We start from the raw sequence: 22,837 nt of genomic DNA on the forward strand, positions 1-22,837 counted from the left end.
TCTTTGGCGCTGTAAGGCAGCAACTCTACCGCTGCACCACTGTGCCGTCCCTTATTGCAGTTTTCTGAATTATTCTGCCCACAGCCTCACAGGCATGTACATCGCTGTACTGTACAGGAGACGTCTGCTTGGGATGTGAGCGGCAATGGTAGGAATCTCACCTGACCTTTCCTGTACGCCTGCAGCGAAGAATTGCTTTCTCCCCTTGTGTGGACTGTCTGCCTCTGCCGACTCTAAAGAAGATCTGCTCCTCTCTCAGACGGGAGTTCTCTGAGACCCTCTCTCACTGCTCCTCCTGTCCGAGTCCAGCTGTTCTCCTGGCGCTACGACTACGTTGAGCCACTGTGCTGCCCAATGCACAAACAACAAGGTAACCTGGGTCACCCAAAAACTACTGAAAGGTTTTGTCCCCCCCCCCCCCCCCCCCCTTACCTGACAACCTTCCTTATTCTTCTCCAGAACCTTTATGTGATTCAGTCATGTGTGGCACCTCCACATCTAACCGCGCCACACAATGCACAGGCATTCTGAACAACTTTACCTTCATCTATCAGCTGTCACCTGCACCACTATGTACGGAGTCTGCCTGCATTTCCGCTGGATGAGCATCACTAGAAAGCAATGATCTTGTTTGGATTTGGGGGAAGGATTGTGTTAGGAATTAATTTGGATTTATTTTCAAGGTCACCCCTCCTCCATTACCTTGGGTTACCACTGATAAGTGATTCAAGTCCAGGTGGGCTAAGGAACATTGTCAGATGTCGGACGGCAGAGCACATATATTTACTCGGAATCTGAATGTGGGACCACACTCTTTGTGAGAGAGATTAGACATCAGTTGCTCGCACTGAGTGTTCACGACAACATAAGCCAATGACTACAGTAACCCCCCCTCGACATTCAATTCCGTTGCCTTCAGTGGAGCCGATGTTGTGATGGATGGTGCAACTAGTCAAATATGAATTTAGAGTCATAGATTCATATAGCACGGAAATAGGCCTGTCGGTTCAACTCGTCCATGCCGACCAAGATGCCCCATCTAAGCTGGTCCCATTAGCCTGCACTTGGCCTATACCACTCTAAACATTTCCTATCTATGTACCTGTACAAGTGTCTTTTAAATACAGTTGCAGTACCTGCCTCAACTACCACATTTGGCAGCGCATTACATATACCCACCATCCTCCTGGTAAAAAAGTTGCCCTATGGATGTGGAGAGGACATTTCCACTAGTGGGAGAGTCTCCCACTAGACTCTTCCATTAGTGGAAACATCCTCTCCACATCCACTCAATCCAAGCAAGAGGTGGTTTTCTCAAATAGGCAGCACAATTTTATAAAAGAAACCCTGAGCAATAAATAACTATTCAGAAAAATTGTCAAGGTTTATTTACAATGTATATCAGACGCTGTGCCAGGGATCTTATGTTTCAATCCCGTTCTGAATTACACTCTCTGTGCAGTCCCTAGGGATGTCAATTTTCCAAGTGAGATTTCATCATAAATTCAGAGAACTGAAATATAAATATACTCTTTTCCTCCTCCAGCTAGCAATGACTTATCTCCATCGTCGAAGTGCCTTAGGCACTTGAGTGTACAGAGAAAAATTTAGAAGAGACAGATAAAAGAGAGATAGAGAGATAAAGAGATAGAAAGATAAAAAGAGAGTGAGGTGAAGCGAGAGAGCAAGGGCGAGAGAGAGAAGGGGGCGGAAAGATGTAAGCGAGATATATGTGGAATAGGATGGCCTAGGTCCATATCTCTAGATTCCCTCTCCCCTGACTCTTAGTCTGAAGAGGGGTCTCGACCCAAAACGTCACCCATTCCTTCTCTCCAGAGATGCTGCCTATGCCGCAGAGTTACTCCAGCATTTTGTGTCTATCTTTAGCCAAACCCATTGACAGACTGACAAGCCATCAGCTGTGATACAAGTCAGGATCAGGGGCTTTGCATGCACGCACCCACAAGCATGTGAATGCACCCTGTCTAATGAGTGCCCACATCTGAGGCACTTCAAGAGGGGCCTCACAGCTGAGGTCTGGCCAAAGGAAGGCAAGCCCAAGCAAAGTCTAATCCTGCTGCATAGCCCAAGTAATCAAAGGCACAATCACAGCTCTCCCAGCTCCAGTTAGACTTCAAACAAAACGTCCGACAAGAAAAGATTCCATCAGAGAGAAGACTACCTCCCTACCGTACCGACACCGTGAGCCGTCTCTTTACGCACCCAGCTCACGGTAATGGTTTCACCGCCAACCCCACCCAACCCGTACCGAAGTGGCAATGGTCAAAGAGGCAAAGGTAGATAAAAATGCTGGAGTAACTCAGCGGGTCAGGCAGCATCCATGGAGCGAAGGAATAGGTGACGTTTCAGGGCTAGACCCTTCTTCAGACTGATGTGGGTGTGGGGGGGGCGGAATGAAGAAAGGAAGAGGCAGAAGCAGTAGGCTGTGGGAGAGATGGGAAGGGGAGGAGAAAGAAGGAGAAAGCAAGGACTACCTGAAATTGGAGGAGTCAATGTTCATACCGCTGGGGTGTAAAGTATCCATGCGAAATATGAGGTGCTGCTCCTCCAATTTGCAGTAGGACTAACGCTGGCCATGGAGGAGGCCCAGGACAGAAAGGTCGCATTCGGAATGGGAGGGGGAGTTGAAGTGCTGAGTCACGGGAGATCAGGTTGGTTATTGCGAACTGAGCGGAGGTGTTGGGCGAAGCAATCGCTTCACTTTGATTTAGGTTGTGTTGGGGACAGGAGATCGAAATAAAGAGTGTAAGAAGGAACTGCAGATGCTGGTTTATACCGAGGATAAACACAAAATTCTGGAATAACTCAGCGGGTCAGGCAACAGCTCTGGAGAAAAGGAATAGGTGACATCTCAGATTTGAACCCTCCTTCAGATTGAAAGATAGAGAAGACCAGAACCGTTTTTTCCCCTTGTTTTGTTCTGGCCTTCTCTACCTTTCAGTCTGAGGAAGGGTTCCAACCCGAAATGTCACCTATTCCTTTTCTCTAGAGATGCTGCCTGGCCCGCTGAGTTACTCCAGCATTCTGTGTCTATTTTCGATCGAAATAAAGAGTCTGACAATTTAACAAATGTTTACGACTCAATGTACCTTTGAAACCTCAACGTATAAATATATTATTTTCCTCCCTCAGCTGGCATTGACTTATCCAGCTTCACAAGTGCCTCTGGTACTTTAGCGTTTAACATGTGTGAGCCTAGACACTAATAGCAGGTAGTTCCACAATGGGTTGGCAGGGAACAATCCTGGCTAGGCCTGATTCTGCCCTGACTCTGCTTTTGTTAAATTCAAATGCAAACGAACTTTAGATCAAGAAATTCTATATTTAAACACAAAGTGCAGGAGAAACTCAACGGGTCAGGCAGCATCTGTGGAGGAAATGGAAAGATGTTTTGGGAGAGGTTGAGTAGGCTGGGATTCTATTTATCGGAGCTCAGGAGAAAGAGGAACGATCTTATAGAGGTGTATAAAATCATGAATAGATCATGTAGATGCACAGAGTCTCTTACCCAGAGTATGTGAATCGAGGACCAGAGGACATAAATTTAACAGGAATCTGAGCTATTACCTTTTCACACAGGGCGGTGAATGAATGGAACAAGCTGGATTGGGCTGGTTTGGATGGATATGGGCCAAACACAGGCAGGTTGTACTAGTGTAGCTGCGGCATGTTGGCCAGTGTGAGCAAGTTGGGCTTAAGGGCCTGTTTCCACGCTATATCACTCTATAACTCTATCCATTCTTGAGGAGAAGATCCTTCCATTTCTTCTCTAGTCTAAAGAAGGGTCCCAACACAAAACATCATCTGTCCATTCCCTCCACAGATGCTGCCTGACCCAATGAGTTCATTCAACACTTTGTGTTTGGCTCATGGTTCCAGCATTTGCTGCATTTTGTTTTGATTGGATAGCATACAAACATAAGCTTTTCACTCTACTTCAGAACACAACAAGGAACAAAACTAAATTCTGTAGAAACACAGAACTGCAGAGGCTGGTTTACACAAAAAGGCACTAAGTGCTGGAGTAACTCAGCTGTTCAGGCAGTATCTCTGGAGAACACCGACCGGTGATATTTCTTTTTCAACGCCTTTCTTCAGACCCTTCTGCAGTCTCTTTTACCTCTGTATCTTAGAGACGAGTGGCCCCAGGCTACTCAAGCAGATGGGAGGATACCTCAGATAAGCAGTGCATTAATGGCAACAGAAGTTCAACCAAGAGGCTATATCAGATCTTGATCTGCAGATCAGTGGGCGTGTAAACATCAAGCTTCCTGTTTGCTTCGACCAATCTACCTGACACATTGCTAACAACTCTCTTATTTGTGTACGAAGATAACAGTGTTGGCTGGAGGCACACAAGATACAGGTTTACTCAGACGAAGCCCGGGACTGCTGAGAACCCAGCACGTAGACTGATCAAATCTGGCAACAATCTGAAAATCACCGCTTTCACCACAGGCATTCAATATAAGAAACCAAACAGTGGTCCAGGTTATCTGACGGAGACGTGATAATGGTCAAAATACTGTCTTCATGAAAAGTCGTTTGAATAAAGTTGATCTGCTTTTATTCTCCTGGAGTTTAGTTTTGTTTAATTCAGAGGTACGGCAACGAAACAAGCCCTTCATCCCACTGAATCCACACCGACCATCCATCACCCTGGCACACTAGATCTATGCAATTCCACTTTTTCATCCATTTCCCCACAAACTTGGGCTAATTTATAGAGGCCAATTGATCTACAAACCCGCACGTCTTTGAGATGTGGGAAGACTCTTGCAAACCTGGAGGAAACCCACACGGGCACAGGGAAAAAGTGCAAACTCTGCACAGATAGCACCTGAAGACCGGATCAAACCCGGGTCTCTGACATTGTGAGGCAGCAGTTCTACCAAGCTGAGCCACTGTGTAACATCGTAAGATAAAGAGCATCTGATTGAATTCTGCTGACAGGAAGGAAATCATTGGATGAAAGTGCTGAAGTAGGAAGCGTGTGATGTTCTCGACCCATAATGTTATCTTTCGACTTTTGACCTTTAGAGATACAATGTGGAAACTGGCCCTTCAGCTCGCCAAGTCTGTGCGGACCAGCAAGCACCCCATATACTGGCACTGTCCTACACACTAGGGATCATTTATCATTTCCAGAAGCCAAGTAATGTACAAACCTCTACGTCTTTATAGTCCAGGTGGAGGCAGTGTGGGAGGACACCGGAGAAACCGGAGAAACCCCACACGGCCACAGGGAAAATGTACAAACTCCGTACAGACAGCACCCATAGTTAGGATTGTACCCAGGTCTATGGCACTGTAAGGCAGCAACTCTACCACCGTGCCAATCTGTCAACTATCCATGCTAAGTCTGAAGAAGGATCTCAATGTGAAACATCATCTATGCATGTTCTCCAGAGATGCTGCCTAACCCACTGGCCTCTGGCATAGAGATTCCCCATCCTCTGCATGATGACATGTCTTCACAACTCTGTCCAAAATGGCCTAATCTTTGATTATAGACCTCAGCCTGAAACATTGTTCCTTACTCCAGCCTATCGGGCCTCTTTGCATAAGTTAGCTCATTCTTCTAAACTCAAGGTTTATAGGCCTTATCTATCTAAAGTCTCCTCATGTGACACAATCCATACCCTTGCCATACTTTCTCCATCATTTTCTAGGTAAGGAGACCAAGAGTGCTACCTCAACCCCATTGTAGAAATTGGACTCTGTCTCCGGAACTGATATGCTACAATGCGCATGATCTTATAGAGGTGTACAAAATCATGAAATAAATAGATCAGGTAGATGCACAGCATCTCTTGCCCAGCGGAGGGAAATCAAGAACCATGGTGTTTAAGGTGAGTTGGGAAATATTTAATAGGAACCCGAGGGGTAGCCTTTTCACACAAAGAGTGGTGGGTGTATGGAACGAGCTGCCGGAGGAGGTAGTTGAGGCAGGTACTATCACAATGTTCAAGAAACATTTGGACAGGTACATGGATAGGACAGGTTTAGAGGAATATGGGCCAACTGCAGGCAGGTGGAACTAGGGGCAAAAGGCCTGTTTCCATGCAATATGACTCTACGACTCTGACTGCTGAGAACAATATTCGACACTGTATCTGCTCCGGTTTACCTCTTGGGAAGCCTGATTGTATTTATGTATTTGTTGCTGAGAGCATGCAAAACAAAATTTTCCAAAGCACCCCACATGACAATTGGAACATAAGCCTAAATCTGATCAGGCTGATTGTTTGTCAACTAGATGAAATTCTGGCTTGCTATTGCAAAATGTGACAGTGCCGGATTGGGTGCAGAGAAGAATCACAAGGCCTGGGACTGGAGCATTTCAGGTATGTGGCGAGGTCTGTTTTCCCTGGAGGAGAGGAGGTTTTGCAATGATTCAATGCTACTTTATTTATCACACAGTGAAATTCATATTTGGCTCAAGTGTTATTATACATAAGAACTTAGATACCATAGATAAGCATCTCAGATGCAGTACAAGTGTACAGCAATAGGACACTGAGTCAGTGCACAGAGGCTCCAGTTTTTGGCGCCATTTTCAAGTCCCAGGTGTGAAGAGAGGACATGACTGCGGTAAATAAAATTGTACCGGTAATAGACAGTATATATTGCAGGAAACTTCCCTGCATATCAAAACTAGACGCCATAGCTTTAGCGTAAGGAATTACAGATTTGGAATGGATCAGAGTGAGACCATTTTTAGAGAGAGAAGCAGAGAGACTATGCGGAGAGACAGAGAGACAGAGAGAGAGGGAGAGGGGAGGGGGGGGGGGGGGGGGAGTCGGGAGGAATGGTCAGATTTGTTGCAGAGAAATAAAACCAAAAGAAAAGTGCTTGGAACTAGTCGCTGATCAGGCTGATCTGTTGGTCGAGAGCAAACATTTTGCTAACATGTTCAAAAATTAGCGGTGACCAGAATTAAAGCCGCCATGGAGATTAGCAAGAATTCTCGTGCCTCAGGTGGGCTGCCAGAGGTCCTAGTGAGTTGCCAGGAGGTGAAGGTTCTCCTAGGTTTCTCTAGTCGGTGCTGACACCGGTGAAAATTTCATGCTGGATCATTGCAAAAAAAACTGATTCCATAAGCTAAGTCCTGTCCCAGAACCATTTAGGCGATGCAGGAGACTATGCGGTCGCCACAAGTCCGCCATCTTCACAGTTCGCGGGTAGTTGCTAATGTCCTCATGGCGTGAGGAGTTTCATTCTAAAAGTTGTCTCCACTCATTATGGTCGCCGCAAAGTTTTCAACATGTTGAAAAATTAGCGGTGACCAGAATGAAGCCGCTTTTTAAAGGAATTCTCGTGTACACTGTGCTTCAGCCGTCCTAGTAATTACAACGCCAAGGTTCTCCTGTCCATCGCAGTGACCGTCTGAATTTCACCTTGCTCATTTGCACCGTAAGCAATTTCACTCAGAACCAAGGATAACCCCCCGGTAATGTTTGTCCGCCAATCTTGTGGCGAACTTTTAATGTCCTCTAGCCTGCTTAAAAGTTGGCTCCACTGAAGGAAGCAAAGCTTATTCCCCTTCTCCCCCATTCCCCCCCCTCTTTTAAAGGACTTACGGTTCACTGTGCTTCAGCCGTCTTGTACAACGCCAACCTTCCTGTGTGCAGTGTGCGTCTGTATCACCTTGGCTTTGCACCGTGTGAATTTCACTCAGACAGCGCTCCCCCCACTTGTCCTGTCCCCCGCCTGCATAACGTGCTGGTGTGTGAAGTGTGTGTGTGTGTGTGTGTGTGTGTGTGTGTGTGTGTGTGTGTGTGTGTGTGTGTGTGTGTGTGTGTGTGTGGTGCGTGTGTGCGTGTGTGTGTGCGTGTGCGTGTGCGTGTTCGTGTGTGTGTGTGTGTGATTGTTTCACTCTGACAGTTGCCGGTTTTTCAGGCGACTGCCGGCATCTTGACAGTCGCCTGAAAAATCACCTAAGTTGGACAGGCGCATAAGTCTAATGTTATTTCCAACATTTTCTGTTCTTCTTCCACATTCATTATTTTCCCCTTATCTATTTTACAAGTCACATCCTAAACAAACTCAACAGGCAGATTAGTCAAATGTGATTTTTCTTTCATTAATCCATGTTGTCTCTGCTTAGTCTATTAGTTCTTTCAAAGTGTCTTGTTATTAAACCCTTCATTAAATGTTCCAGCACTTTCCCTACCACCAATGTTAAGCTAACAGGTCAATAGTTTCCTACATTTTCCTTCCCTCCTTTCTTAACCTCGCAGGCTATTTTTAGTCAGGCATGTGCCATCAGGGTAGGCAAGGTAGGCACTGCCTACCCTGACTAAAATTATCAAATGATAATTATTAAATATAAATAGTAAAGGCACGGGAGAATTATGCCTACCTAAGAGATCGATCTCTTAGGTAAGCATCTCTTAGGTAATCATAATTCTCCGTGCCTTTCGTGCGCAGTACATATAATACGCGAAAGTCGAGGTGCTGTCGACGCTGGTTTCCTCCCACATTCCAAAGACATGCAGGTTTGTAGGTTAATTGGCATCTGTAAATTGTCCCTAGTGTGAATGGGTGTACGGGTGATCATTGGTCGGCATGGACTCGGTGGGCCACAGGGCCCGTTTCCACGTTGTATCTCTAAACTAAACTAAACACTATTTTTTGCAATCAGTTCCTCACCCTCTTTATAGTCTTTGTTCTTGGTATTTATACATGGAGCATTAAAAAGAACTAAGTCTGAAGAAGGATCCTAACCCCAAACATCACTTAGTCCTCCACAGATGCTGCCTGCTCCACTGAGTTACTCCAGCACTTTGTGTTTTTCAGAGAAAAGTACAGTACAGGAGCTGCCCTTTCATCTTGATGCCAATACAAAGCTGTTTCCTCTGCCTGCATGTGATCCATGTTGCTCAATTCCCTGCATATCCATGAAACTATCTGAAAGCATCTGAAATGCCACTGTCGTATCTGTTTCCACATCCACCCCCGGCATACATCCCAGGTACTCACCATTCACTGTTTAAAAAATGTGCTCCTCACATCTCTTTTAAACTTTGCTACTCTACATCTTAAAGTTATGGCTTCTAGTATTTGATATTTCCATCCTGGGAGAAAGATTCTGACTGTCTATGTCGGTCTGTGTCTCACATAATTATATTTACTTCTAACAGGTCTCCACTCAACCTCTGACGTTCCAGAGGTAACAATCCAAGTTTGTTCAACCTCTCTTCGTACTTACTACCACCTAGTCCTGTCATGATGGTCCAAAGATAACAGGAATCCTCTTCACATGTGAGCTACCATCCTGAATCTCATCTTGGGAGGGAAATCGAAAACTCTGGGAGGAAACAGGAGCACCAGGAGGAAACCTATGTGATCACAGGGAGAATGTGCAAGCCACACAGACAGCACCCGAGGTCAGGAAAGAACCCTGGTTTCTGGCACTGTGAAACAGCAATTCTACCACTGTGCCATACTTTTGTTTTGAAATATAGCATAGAAATTGGCCCTTCGGCCCATGTAGTCCACATTAGTTCTATGTTATCCCACTTTCGTATCCACTCCTTACACACAAGAAGCAATTGTTTTGATGCTTGTTGCTTCCATTTGGTAATACTACGATTCTACTTCAATTTGGTCCGTATCAAGACAGTAGGCTTCTAAAACTGCCATTGTACTGCACAATACAGCCTTCATTTCCAAAAGGTTCAAAGTTTTTCACAAGAGAAACAGCCTAAGATACCAGTTGGAGCCAATCAATTTTCCACACCATTGAAAATATAGAACATTGCAAAATCGCAAGGAATGCTTAATACATGTGAATAGTAACCCACGCTACTTATAAACAGCAGAATTTAGGTTGTCAATGTGGCAAATGTTAAACAAGCTGGGTTTGTGCAAATAAGGAGGAATTTCTATAGCCTGAGGGTGGTGAGTCTGTGGAATTCATTGCCACAGACAGCTGTGGACGCAAAGTCATTGGATATTAGATCAGCAAAGATTGAATAGCGGATTAGACTCAATGGGCCAAATGGCCTAATTCTGCTCCTTTAGACTTTAGAGATACAGCACCAAAACAGGCCCTTCGGCCCACCAAGCGATCTCAGTCTGACGACCCGAAATGTCATTAATCCATGTTCTCCATAAATGTTGCTTGATCTGTTTAGTTACTCCAGAAATGTGTGTCTTTTTCTATCCTCAACACAGTGATTGACAAAGGCCAATCTACCAAAAGCATTCTTGACCATCCTATCACCCTTTGGTTTAGTTTAGAGATACAGCGTGGAAACAGGCCCTTCGGCCCATCGAGTCCACGATTTCGCATGATCACCCCATAAAGTAACGCTATCTGACACACAAGGGACAATGCACAGAAGTTAATTAACCTGTAAACCTGTACATTTAGTTTAGTTTTTAGAGATACAGCGCGGAAACGGGCCCTTTGGCCCACTGGGTCTGCTCCGACCAGCGATCCCTGCACATTAACACTATCCTACACCCACTATGGACAATTTTTACATTCACCAAGCCAATTAACATACAAACCTGTACGTCTTTGGAGTGTGGGAGGAAACCGATGATCTCGGAGAAAACCCACGTAGGTCACGGGGAGAATGTACAAACTCCGTACAGACAGCACTCGTACCCGGGATCGAAACCGGGTCTCCGGCACTGCATTCGCTGTCAGGCAGCAACTCTACCGCTGCGCCACCGTGATCGCCCATCTTTGGAGTGTGGGAGGAAACCGGAGCATCCGGGGGGGGGGGGGAAAACAGGCGTTTCTCACAGTACCTCAATACACGGTGACAATCACAAATCAAAATATGAGTCTCAACCTGCTCTAGCACTCTCTATGCCAATAACAACAAAAACTACAACCTCTGATGCTCACTTTAAAAGCACCTATAGTGCGTGACTGCACAGAAAGACTTCATCTCTGCATGTGGAAAATAATACTGTGTTGGGAGGCTGGAGGGGGTGGCGGGGGAGAAGGTTCAGACACCTTACGTGGGTGAAGCCCCTTCCGATTTTATTTTCGGCATTATGTGCTGTCACTTTTGATCAGTTCTCGCTAACCCACTGTGCATTAGGTAAGTGCTTGCAAACAGGTGGTGGTTTGGAAACTGTGCTAACTGCGGGGGGAAAGAGGTCACAAACAACCGACGCGGGAGCTCTCGTTGGTGTGGTGAGCAGAGGCGTTACCTGTTTCTCACAAAGGCCTCTGCTCTCAGGCAAGTTAGCCTCAGCTCAATTGGATAAGGGATGGCAGCAGTAAAACCTAACTGGCTGCTCACCATTCTGACAGAAACTGTGGCCGGAGACCTAGTGGGCTCTCTGCAAGTGGCGGCACAGGAGGTCTTTGGAGAGTGGGAGGAAGCTGGAGTACCCGGAGAAAACCCACGCGGTCACGGGGAAATCATACAAACTCCGTACAGCAGTCAGGATGAAACCCGGGTCTCTGGCGCTGTGAGGCAGAAACTCTACCGCTGCACCCACTGTGCTGCTCTAAAGCCTTTGGATTTATGATCAAGGTCTCTAGATGTTAGTCCAGTGAATTTACCACAGTAAAATCCCTACCCAGTAACAAGCATCCACGTTGCACAAGTATCGATGATCCATCATTCTCCGGCCATCCCTGTCTCTTTCCCAGACCCAACTATGTTTCAGGATTGAAATTACACGGAAGAATGTGGACCTAATGCTCTAATACTCACAAAAGCCTTTTGTGAGTATTGACAGTCCCCATTCCATCCAACACTCCACCCAGGTTTATTTTTTTTAATTTTATTTTTTTAAGTTTATTGTCATGTGCAGTGAAAAGCTTTTTTGTAGCGTGCTCAATAGTGAGCAGAAAGACTGATAACCATCAAGCCGTCAACAGTGTACAGGTACATGGTGAAGGGAATAAAATGAATAATGTTTAGTGCAAGGTAAAGTCCAGTAAAGTCCGATGAAAGATAGTCTGAGGGTCTCCAATGCGGTAGAGAGCAGCTCGATGTGTGTAGGGGTGCCTCTATCAGGTCAAGGAGGAGGCTTGACAGTCCGGGGCCTGTAAAACATTCCCTAATCACTCTGGTCATGTGGCAGTTGTCTTGGCTCTCAGCTTCTAAAGGCATCGTCAAGGTCCACCTCTTTGGCAATACTTGATCCTTCACTGTCATGCCTCTCCCTTGATCTGTGGCAAGTACCCCTATAGCGCACGGAGTTGGCGCATTGGCCGCGGGAGGCTCACGGGTCGAGGTGTCTGTAGATGTTGGAGACACTGGCAACGCAGGGATCGGGCCGCTGCTGGAGGAGCCACAGAGATGGGACGGGCGCGGGGATTAGACGCGGACTGCAGCGGCAGAGCAGCGGTGGAGTACATTGGCAACATCGGCAGACCAGGCCAACCCCTGCAACTCCCAAATCAGTGCTGGCGCCAGGATAACGCACCTTTTGAAGCTCTACATTTTTAATAAGTTCAAACATGAAGGATATGATGATGCCAGAAACATGCATAGAAAGGAAATGCAGGCACTGGTTTATTATGAAGATAAACACAAAGTGCTGGAATAACTCAGTGGGATAGGCAGCATCGCCGGAGAAAAAGGACAGGTTACGTTTCAGGTCCCCCATCCTTTCTCTCCAGAGATGCTGCCTGACCTACTGAGTTACTCCAGCACTTTGTGTCCACCTTCCATGTCAGAAACATGCCGACCTTTGTATACTGCCTGGGTGTTATTTACTATTCTTACACACTTGGATTTAAGTGCGATTGTTCTTACGTAAGATTTTTACTGAATTGCATGCAAAAAAAGTCACCATATTTCGGTACATGTGACAATGAAGTACCATTGACCAAATGTCCACTTTACCCCAATGACCTCTTTCAGAAGCAAGCTGGGATTTAGTTGCTTTTGCTACTCCACAAAGGAGCAACTAGCAAGCACCATAGAAAAGTTAGAAGCATAAAAATATAGAAACGATTTACAACCTGGATTTTATGGTATTTCAAAAATTAAAATGTTAATTATTTCATCTAAATGTTAATTTCAAGGGGAAAAATCCCAAAAGCTTTTAATGTATATCAGGCAAGCAAATCAAATCAAACTACCGTTTTTAATGGAATATGCAGGATCTGGATTTTTTAACCATATGCATATCTGCAACAGCGGAATTTAAAAGTTTCACCTCTGAAAGTAACTTTAGTTTCATCCAGTTGAGTTCAGAGGTACAGTGTGGAAAAAGGTCCTTCACCCTTCGGTGTCCGCACTTACCAACAATCACCCTGTACACTAGTTGTATCTTTCACACTAGAGACAATTCACAGAAGCCAATAAACCTGCACACCTGCACATCTTTGAAATGTGGGAGGAAACCTGAGCACCACCGGAGAAAATCCACGCGGTCACAGGGAGAACGTACAAACTCTGTACAGACAGCACCCATAGTCTGGGTCAAAACGGAGTCTCTGGTGCTGTGAGACAGCAACTCTACCGCTGCACCACCGTGCCGTCCCCTTCTTTCTACACTTCTGCTGCACCTTTCATGTCGTTTTTAGAACATCATGAAGTCCAATAAAGTGGAGCAGGCCCCACTATAATGGGGAGAAGGCAGGGGAATGGGGTTAAGAGGGAAAGAGATCAGGCATGATTGAATGGTGAATGGGCCAAATGGCCCAATTCTGCTCCTATTAATTATGAACCAATGTTAATTAGAAGATATGGCATCAAGTTTGTGCACAGCCACCTCCACACACAGCAGTATAACAATGGTGCGATAATGTGCTTTTTTGAAACAATACTGTATATTGATTGAGAGATAAATAGTGGTCAAGGCTCATGAGATAATGGCCCTGTGTTTAATTATAAAAGGACCAGGAGATCACAAACACACTTCAGCATCACAGTGAGCATGCATGTACAGCAGGCAGCGAAGAAAGCCAATGGCATGTCGCCGTTCATTGCAAGAGGATTTGAGTTTCGGAGCAAGGAGGTCCTAATGCAATTGTATAGGGCCCAGGTGAGACCGCACCTGGAGTATTGTGTGCAATTTTGGTCTCCTAATTTGAGGAAGGACATTATTGTTATTGAGGGAGTTGGTTCACCAGGTTAATTCCCGGGATGGCGGGACTGACGTACGTTGAAAGAATGGGTCGACTGGGCTTCTATTCGCTGGAATTTAGAAGATGAGAGGGGATCTTATAGAAACACCTACAATTCTTAGTGGGTTGGACAGGGTATATGCAGGAAAAATGTTCCTGATGGTGGGGGAGCCCAGAACCAGGGGTCACAGTTGAAGAATAAGGGGTAGGCCATTTAGGACTGAGATGAGGAAAAACTTCTTCACCCAGTGAGTTGTGAGGAAGACAGTGGAGGCCAATTCACTGGATGTTTTCAAGAGAGAGTTATATTTAGCTCTTAGGGCTAAGAGAATCAAGGGGGAAAAGCCACAACGGGGTACTGATTTTGGATGATCAGCCAAGATCATGTTGAACGGGGGTGTTGGCTCAAAGGGCCGAATGGCCTACTCCTGCACCTATTTTCTATGTTTCTATATTACCTCTGACAGTGCAGTGCTCCCTCAGTTCAGACTTTAGACTTTAGAGATACGGAGTAGAAGCTGGCCCTTCGGCCCACCGAGTCCACCCTGAGCAACAATCACCCCATACACTAACTGGTTCTATCCTACATACTAGGGGCAATTTACAATCTCACCTAAATTAACCCACAAACCTGTACCTCTTAGGAATATGTCAGGAAACTGGAGCACATGGAGAAAACCCATGTGGTCACAGGGAGAATGTACAAATTCCCCACAGACAGCAGCTGGAGTTATGCCATAGGTAGGTCTGAAAGCTTCAGACTTAAAGACATGTATGTTTAGTTTAATTTAGTTTGGTTTAGAGATACAGCGTGAAAACAGGTCCTTCGGTCCACTGAGTCCTCGCTGACCAACGATCACCCATACACAAGTTCCATCCTACACAACGGGGTCAATTTACAGAACACAATTAACCTACAAACCTGCACGTCCTGGGAATGTGGGAGGAAACTGGAGCAGCCGGAGAAAACTCATGCGCTCGCAGGGAGAAAATACAGACAGACAGCACCCGCAGTCAGTATCAAACCCGTGTCTCTAGCGCTGTAGGGTAGCAACATTACCACTGTGCCGCCCCATTCAATTATCAATTGAATGACAATTCCTGCACCCACACTTGTCACCTTCACAGCAATTTAGAAAAATGTGTTTATTACATTTTTCAATCTCAAACACATTGTAAAACTTGCTAACAAAATGTTTTTAAGTGTCAAGCTGTCAAAAAGAGGAAATGACAACAACAGAACCTTTAAAGCCACAAAATATTTATTTCTTGAACGCTGCCTCGGCCGTGGTTATGTTTTTGAAATGCGGCTTTCTGCAAGAGGACTTAATACACGTGTTGGCAGCTCCCCACAGAAAATAAACACAAGTGCCAAGAGGCGTGTTATCTGCTCAAAGCTACCTGTGTTATGAGCATGCGGGGGCTTGGTTCCTGTTAAGATCAGTGCACACCTTCTTAGAAATGTGGCTTAGCTGCACTGCGGGTAACATTTATATGCCTTGTCGTGATGAAGCCTGTGGTGGTCGGGCTGTGCCTTTATCTGCTGCTTAATCTAACTGTAAACACACAAGCGAGCACTGTCTCAGTTTAAACATACCCACCAACACTTCTGTGGCATTTTATTTCCCATCTCACTGCACATAGGACTTGCACTGATCAGTACCACGATTAATCAATTTTCCTCTTCTAACCACCCACAGCCTCACCTGCTGTATCCTTGACACCATACAACACTGCAGGCAGCAGTCTTTCGAAAATCTAATGCCAGGGTGCTGCATGTGTTTACCGAACTAACGTGCAAGTTGTAAAGCCAAACTTATTTCTGGCAGCAAACTAACTCACATCCTGACATTTGACACACTTTGAAAGTGCGGTAAAGAAAACAAGCAGCTCGTTAAGAGAGTCTGATGAAAGGTCTCGACCCGAAACGTCACTCATTCCTTCTCTCCACAGATGCTGTCTGTCCCGCTGACTTACTCCAGCATTTTGTGTCTATCTTTGGTGTAAACAAGCATCTGAAGTTCCTTCGTACACATAGGCATACAGCATGGAAACAGACCCCATGGCCCAAGTAACGAAGATCCCCTCATTTGCCCAGATTTGGCCCATGTTTCTCAAAATCTTTCCTATCTGTGTACCTATCCAAGTGTCCTTTAAAATGTTTGTTTTGGAGATACAGCGCGGAAAAAGGCCTGTCGGCTCACCGAGTCCGCACTGACCAGCAACCCCGCACACTAACACCTGGAGAAAATCCATACGGTCACGAGGAGAATGAACAAACTCTGTAGAGACAGCACCCATGGTCAGGATGGAACCCGGGTCTCTGGCACTGTAAGGCCACAACTCTCCCGCTGCACCAGCATGCCTCCCCTGACACAAAGTGCTGGAGTAACTCAGTTGGTCAGGCATCATCTCTGTAGAACTTAGATAGGTGGTGTTTCAGGTTAGGAGTCTTCTTTTATAGAACCTACCTCACTACCCCCACTGGCAGCTCTTTCCTTATATCCAGTGTGCATTCACCTTATCAATTCCCCTCATAATCTTATACATCTCTCGAGGATCACCCCTTAGCCACTTGCGCTCCAAGGAATAAAGTCCTAGCTTGCCCAATCTCTACCTAAAGCTCAGACCCTCGAGTCCCAGCAACATCCTGGTAAATCTTCTCTGCACTCTATCCAGCTTAATTACATCCTTTGTGTAGCAGAGTGACCAAAACTGAACACAATACTCCAAATGCAGCCTCACCAACATGTTGTATAACTGTAACCTAATCTTCCGACTTCTATGCATAGTACCCTGTCTGATGGCCCATGTGCCAAAAGCCTACTTGACCACCCTATTGACCAGTCACGCCACTTTCAAGGAACTATGTGCCAGCACTCCCAGACACCTCTGCTCTACAAAACTCCCAGGGACTAGTCATTCATGATGAAAGCCCGGCCCTGGTTTAACTTTGGTTTGCATTCTTTTGCTAAAACGTTATGTTGGCAGGTAAGTGTGAAGGAATTGCTAATTATTAGATGTATCAGAAGCTTTGGAAAAATAGCATCTAAAGGGCCTGTCTCACTTGGCCGTCATTTGCGCCTCATTTACGCGTCATATGTACAATAGGTCGACGCGTCTTTACACGCGATGTCGCGCGCAAATCACGCGTCATCATGCCGTCTGGTGCGCGTAACGTCTTTAGAATACCCTGCGGCGCACGGCGACACATGGTTACGCATGGTGACAAAACAATGCGTCACCACGCGATACACGTGAGACGTCGGGATGCCAGCGTGCGACGTCAATGCATCAGCGTGCGTACCCAATGCGTCAGCGTGTGTATGCGATATGTCACGCAGGTGGCGCGCGAAGCTTTCGTGCAGCACAAAATCCTGGGGCACCGTGTGATACCGCACGCAACTCCACACTCCTCCACACCTCTCCATGCGCCCGTCCGCGCTACCCACATGCTACCCGTGCGTCACAATGCGACAACCTCATTTTTGGAGGTCGCGATAAAGGCACGCAAATGACGGGCAAGTGGGACAGGCCCTTAACTTACTCCTCCAAACTCATTTTATAATATTAACACAACAAAACCCAAAAAGGCACTGTCGTAATTGAGATTTGATTTTACTATGCTTTCAGATAGTTTATTTTGTTTATTGTCACAATTACCGAGGTACAGTGAAAAGCTTTTCATTGAGCTATAAAGCGTGGAAACAGGTCCATCGGCCCAGCTTGCCCACGACGACTAACGTGCCTCATCTACACCTGCCTGTGTTTGTTCCATAACCCTCTAAACCAATCCTATCCATGTACCTTTTGTTGCCTGCCAACCAGTCAGCGGAAAGACTATACAGGATTACAATCGAGCCATCCACATCGTACAGGTACATGATAAAGGGAATAATGTTTAGTGGAAGATAAAATGCTGTAAAGTCCAATTGAAGATAGTCCAAGGATCTCCAATGAGGTAGATAGCAGTTTAGGACCGCTCCCAAGTTGTTGATAGGATTCTCCAGAGAGATGTTCAGATACTCTGAGCAATAATGTTTCTTCCCAACTGTTATCAGGCAACTGAACCACCCATCCTCACCAACTTGAGAGCAGTCCTGAACTACCATCTACCTCATCGGAGACTATCTTTGATCAGACTTTACTGGACTTTATCTTGCGCTAAATGATATTCACGTTATTCCATTTCATGTATCTGTACACTGTGGATGGCTCGATTGTAATCTTTGTATTGTCTTTCTGCTAACTGGTTAGCACACAACCAAAGCTTTTCACTGTACCTCAGTACACATGATAATAAATTAAACTAAACTAAACTCAACTGAAGTGAGACAGACTTGGATTATTTTCTCTGGAGTGTTGGAGGTTGAGGGGAGCAGATAGGATAGTGGAGTCGATGAGGCTTTTAGATAGGCCCATGGATATGCCACTAATTGATGGATATGGAGCATGGGCAGGCAGCTGAGAATAGCTCATCTTGGCATCATGTTCGGCACAGACATTGCGGGCCAAAGGGGCCTGTTCCTGTGCTACACTGTTCTATGTATTTCCTTCACAGATGCTGCCTTACCTGCTGAGTGTTTATCACATTTTCTGTCTATAGTTCACATTTTCAACCTCAGCAGTGTTTTGCTTTTGTATTACTGTTACTCTTGCTGCAGATGGGCACTACCTAACACTCTTGTGGTGTGACTCTTATATGCTGCCTGTCTGAAGTTGCCTTGGATTAGCAAGGTGGTGTAATGGACTGTTTAGTTTAGAGATACAGAGCAGATACAAGCTGAGCTTGCACTGACCAGCGATGCAATAGAACTACCCTACAAACTACGCACGATTTACAATTTTGACTTAACCCAATTAGCTTACAGTCCTGCACGTCCTTGGAGTGTGGGAGGAAACCGGAACACCTAGGGAAAACCCACGGGGTCACAGGGGGAATGTACAATCTCTGTATCGAGAGCACCCGAGGTCAGGATCGAACCTGGGTCTCTGGCACTGTGAGGCAGGAAATCTACCGCTACACCACTGTGTTGTCCCGACTGTTGCATTTGCTGCGATTCCCAGCAACCTGTCGGCTTGATCAGTCATCAGCAAACATTCCTCTCCTGCTCACATGCTGATTGGAATGGGACTGCAATGCAAGGTAGAAGCTACAGGGTGCCGTTCAGACACCCCTTGTGGGCAGAACCCAGGTGTTTTGCAGAGCGCTGCCTCTAGTTAGTGGGAAGAGGACTGCAACGTGGGCAGCAGATGCACGTGTCTAAGCAGGTCTGACTTTTAACTGTCCCTGTGGTAAAATGGTGAAGAAGGCATATGGCTTGCTTGCCTTCATGGGTCGGGACATTGAGTATAAGTCATGAAGTCATGTCGCAGCTTTATAGGACTTTGGTCAGGCCACATTTGGAGTATTGCATGCAGCTCTGATCACCCCATTATAGGAAGGATGTGGAGGCTTTATCCCGAGTATGCAGGATAAAACTAACGTATATGGTAATCGTTGGTCAGCGCCGACTCAGTGGGCTGAAAGGCATGGCTTCGTGCCAAATCTCTAAACTCTATCAATGCAACTCATTGGGAGACAAAAATGCTGGAGAAACTCAGCGGGTGCAGCAGTATCTATGGAGCGAAGGAAATAGGCAACGTTTTGGGCCAAAACCCTTCTTCAGACTCAAATTTGGGGTGATTAGGCTCCTACAGCCCATCCCTGTGGTAACCCCGGCCTCAGAGTTCCCCTTTGTTCCATTCACCTGCCCCAAAACTCTCCCTGCAACTTAGCATTGACTTTCTTTAATCTCTCCTTCCCAATTCTGACAAAGGGCCCTCGACCTGAATCATCAGTTCTCTTAAATGGACACAAAGTGCTGGAGTAATTTAGCAGATGGTGCATCATTTCTGGAGAACATGGATAGATGACGTTTCGGGTTGAGAAGTGTCTGAAGAATGGTCTTGACTCGAAACGTAACATCTGTGGAGACAATGGATAGGTGACATTCAGTTCATTCCTTCAGATGGGTCTCGACCTGAAACGTCATCTATCCATGTTCTCCGGAGATGCTGCCTGCCTGCAGAGTTACTCCAGCATTTTGTGTCTTTAGTGTACTAACCAGCATCTGCAGTTCTTTGTTTCTACATTATTTCTCCTTCAGCATTTCCAGAAATGGATTTCTCGTAGCGGCTTGTACGAGTAACGGCAGGTACTCGGGAAATCCGGTAAACTCATGACGTTTTTTCAACACTGTGAAAAATGTCCACGAGTAAAAAAATACTCGTGATGAAAAAAATTGTTACTTTTTACTCGTACGAGCCGCTACGAGACATCCACGCACCCGCTACGCACATTCTCCGAGTTCGGATCGGGGAAAACTCGGGAGAACTCTTGAATTATCTCGTACAGTGGGACAGGCCCTTCACAGCGCCAGAGACCCGGATCCGATCCTGACTACGGGTGCTGTCTGTATGGAGTTTGTATGTTCTCCCTGCGACCTGTGTGGGTTTTCTCCGGGTGCTCCGGTTTCCTCACCCACATAGACGTACAGGTTTGTAGGTTAAATTGACTTGGTATTAATGTAAATTGTCCCCAGTGTGTAGGATAGTGTTAGCGTGCGGAGATTGCTGGTCGGTGCGGACTCAGTTGTCCGAAGGGCCTGTTTCGGTGCTGTATCTCTAAAACTAAACTAAATGAATAAACAAAAGGCACACTGTGACCATATCGTCTGAAATGCAATTGGATTGTTTCTCATTCCCACCTTTTGGTACAAAAATGTAATGGCTGCTATCCATCAGGGAACCAAATTCTGCTCAACCCTGGGAAATGGATTTCAGTGCAAAACTCATTTACCTGACGCATGCGTTTTGCTGGTTTCCAATTGCCTAAGTATCACTGTACTGAATCATTGACTATCATAAATAATATCCACAGTTGCTTAATAAGCTTTGTTCATTGCAATGACTTTTTTCTTAAACTAAAAGTAACAAATTAGTAGCAGTTTTCTGAGAAGTCTTGGTTCATAATAAGATGTAACCTTGAATTCTGAAGCCAATACAAAGCAAAGCACGGAATGTGAATAAAGTAAACACAAACATTTAAAATAAATGCATTAACTGAAAGGAACAATAAATGTGGCATGGTGGCGCAGCAGTTTAGTTGCAACCTTACAGCACTTGCAGCGCCGGAGACCCGGGTTCAATCCCGACTACAGGTGTTTGTGCGTTTGTATGGAGTTTGTACGTTCTACCCGTGACCGCGTGGGTTTTCTCCGAGACCTTCGCTCCTCCCACAATTGAAAGACGTACAGGTATGTAGGTTAATCGGCTTGGTAAATATTAAAATTGTCCATAGTGTGCGTAGGATAGTGTTAATGTGCGGGGATCGCTGGTCGGAGCGGATCTGGTGGGACGAAGGGCCTATTTCCGCGCTGTATCTCTACACTAAGCTAAACTAAACTAAGTTAACATGCACTTCCACTTAACTCACAACTAAATATCTGGGAGTGAGTGTGGAGATTACTCATGAGCAGATACTTCTAACAAAACACATCACAGTTTTGTGCAACTAATAATGAACCTCACAGTTAGGAGTTACTGAGATGACATTGCTCCATATTTTGCATCCCTCCCTCCAGCCCCACACATTTTGTGTGCAGTGTGGCAACAGAAGCGAGGCTGAGGAAAACGAGACACCTACTTCAGAAACCCCAGTATAATGGGATCCTATCTATCCTGTAATAGAATCTGCTGAGAGGGAATTCACTTCAGCAGGTTGAACTGCTGTGTAAAAGGCATTGGATCCACACTAAAGTGTGACATTTTATTTAGACACTGTAATTCCTGTTGGTAATTTGATTTCTTACCTGAAGTGGTCTCCTGCATCTTTTCACGTTTCCTCTTCTTCTTCTTTCCCTTCAACATTTGAAACAAATTCAAGATATTTTATAGATCAGTTATTAAAGGGAAACATATATCTCACATCATTATCCTTAATGTTCTTCCGTCATTAATGCACTTTTGCCCAAGAGCCTTACCTTTTTTAATAAAAATGAACTGCAGATGCTGGCTCACATCAAATATTGACACATAATGCTGGAGTGACTCAACGCGTCAGGCAGCATCTCTGGAGAAAATGGACAGGTGACGTTTCGGGTTGGGACCCTTCATCAGACCTATCCTCAGTCTGAGAAACTGAGGAAGTTTTCCGACTCAAAGTGTCACCTGTCCATTTGCTGCCTGACCTGCTGAGTTACTCCAACATTTTGTGTCTAGCCTTACCTTTAATATCCTTAATGCCCCCACTGGCATTGCATCGACTGGGCATACAAGCAATTATCTCAAAGACACAACAGGAAGAACTTTAAATCATCTCAACTTGCACCTGTTAGGTTGGCAGGGAAATGAAAGTGAGCCGAGTTGAATTCCTTGGTTTTAATTCCAATGCTGCCTCATCTCATGTGTTGCCCATTTAAGTTGGGCAAGGGCATCATGTCCATCATCAAGTGCAATATGAGGTTGTTATCCCTCAATAGGACTCAACTAAGGAGGACACAAACAATCTTCTTGATCTACAAGTGGCCAGAGGATCTGGGGTGACAGAGGAACTGAAGTAAATCCACATTAGGCAGGAAATGGTGTTGGGTAGACATAGGACTGAAGGCTGATAAATCCCCAGGGCCTGATGGTCTGCATCCCAGGGTACTTAAGGAAGTGGCTCTAGAAATTGGTGATCATTTTCCAATGTTCTATAGATTCAGGATTCTACAG

The 22,837-nt window shown here is 45.5% G+C and overlaps 1 protein-coding gene across 2 annotated transcripts in view; it reads right to left on the reverse strand.

Annotated features, from left to right (window-relative positions):
- The window catches only part of lef1 (lymphoid enhancer-binding factor 1), a 178,735-nt gene that overhangs the window by 20,677 nt on the left and 135,221 nt on the right, over positions 1-22,837 (reverse strand). The window contains exon 9 of one of the 2 annotated variants that reach the window (XM_055641928.1): positions 21,934-21,985. In XM_055641928.1, coding sequence (XP_055497903.1) covers positions 21,934-21,985 — 52 coding nt within the window. The remainder of the gene's footprint in view (positions 1-21,933; positions 21,986-22,837) is intronic. The other variant, XM_055641938.1, reaches the window with a different exon arrangement.

Source organism: Leucoraja erinacea, chromosome 1 (genome assembly GCF_028641065.1).
Source record: "Leucoraja erinacea ecotype New England chromosome 1, Leri_hhj_1, whole genome shotgun sequence".
Classification (NCBI taxonomy): Eukaryota; Metazoa; Chordata; class Chondrichthyes; order Rajiformes; family Rajidae; genus Leucoraja; species Leucoraja erinaceus.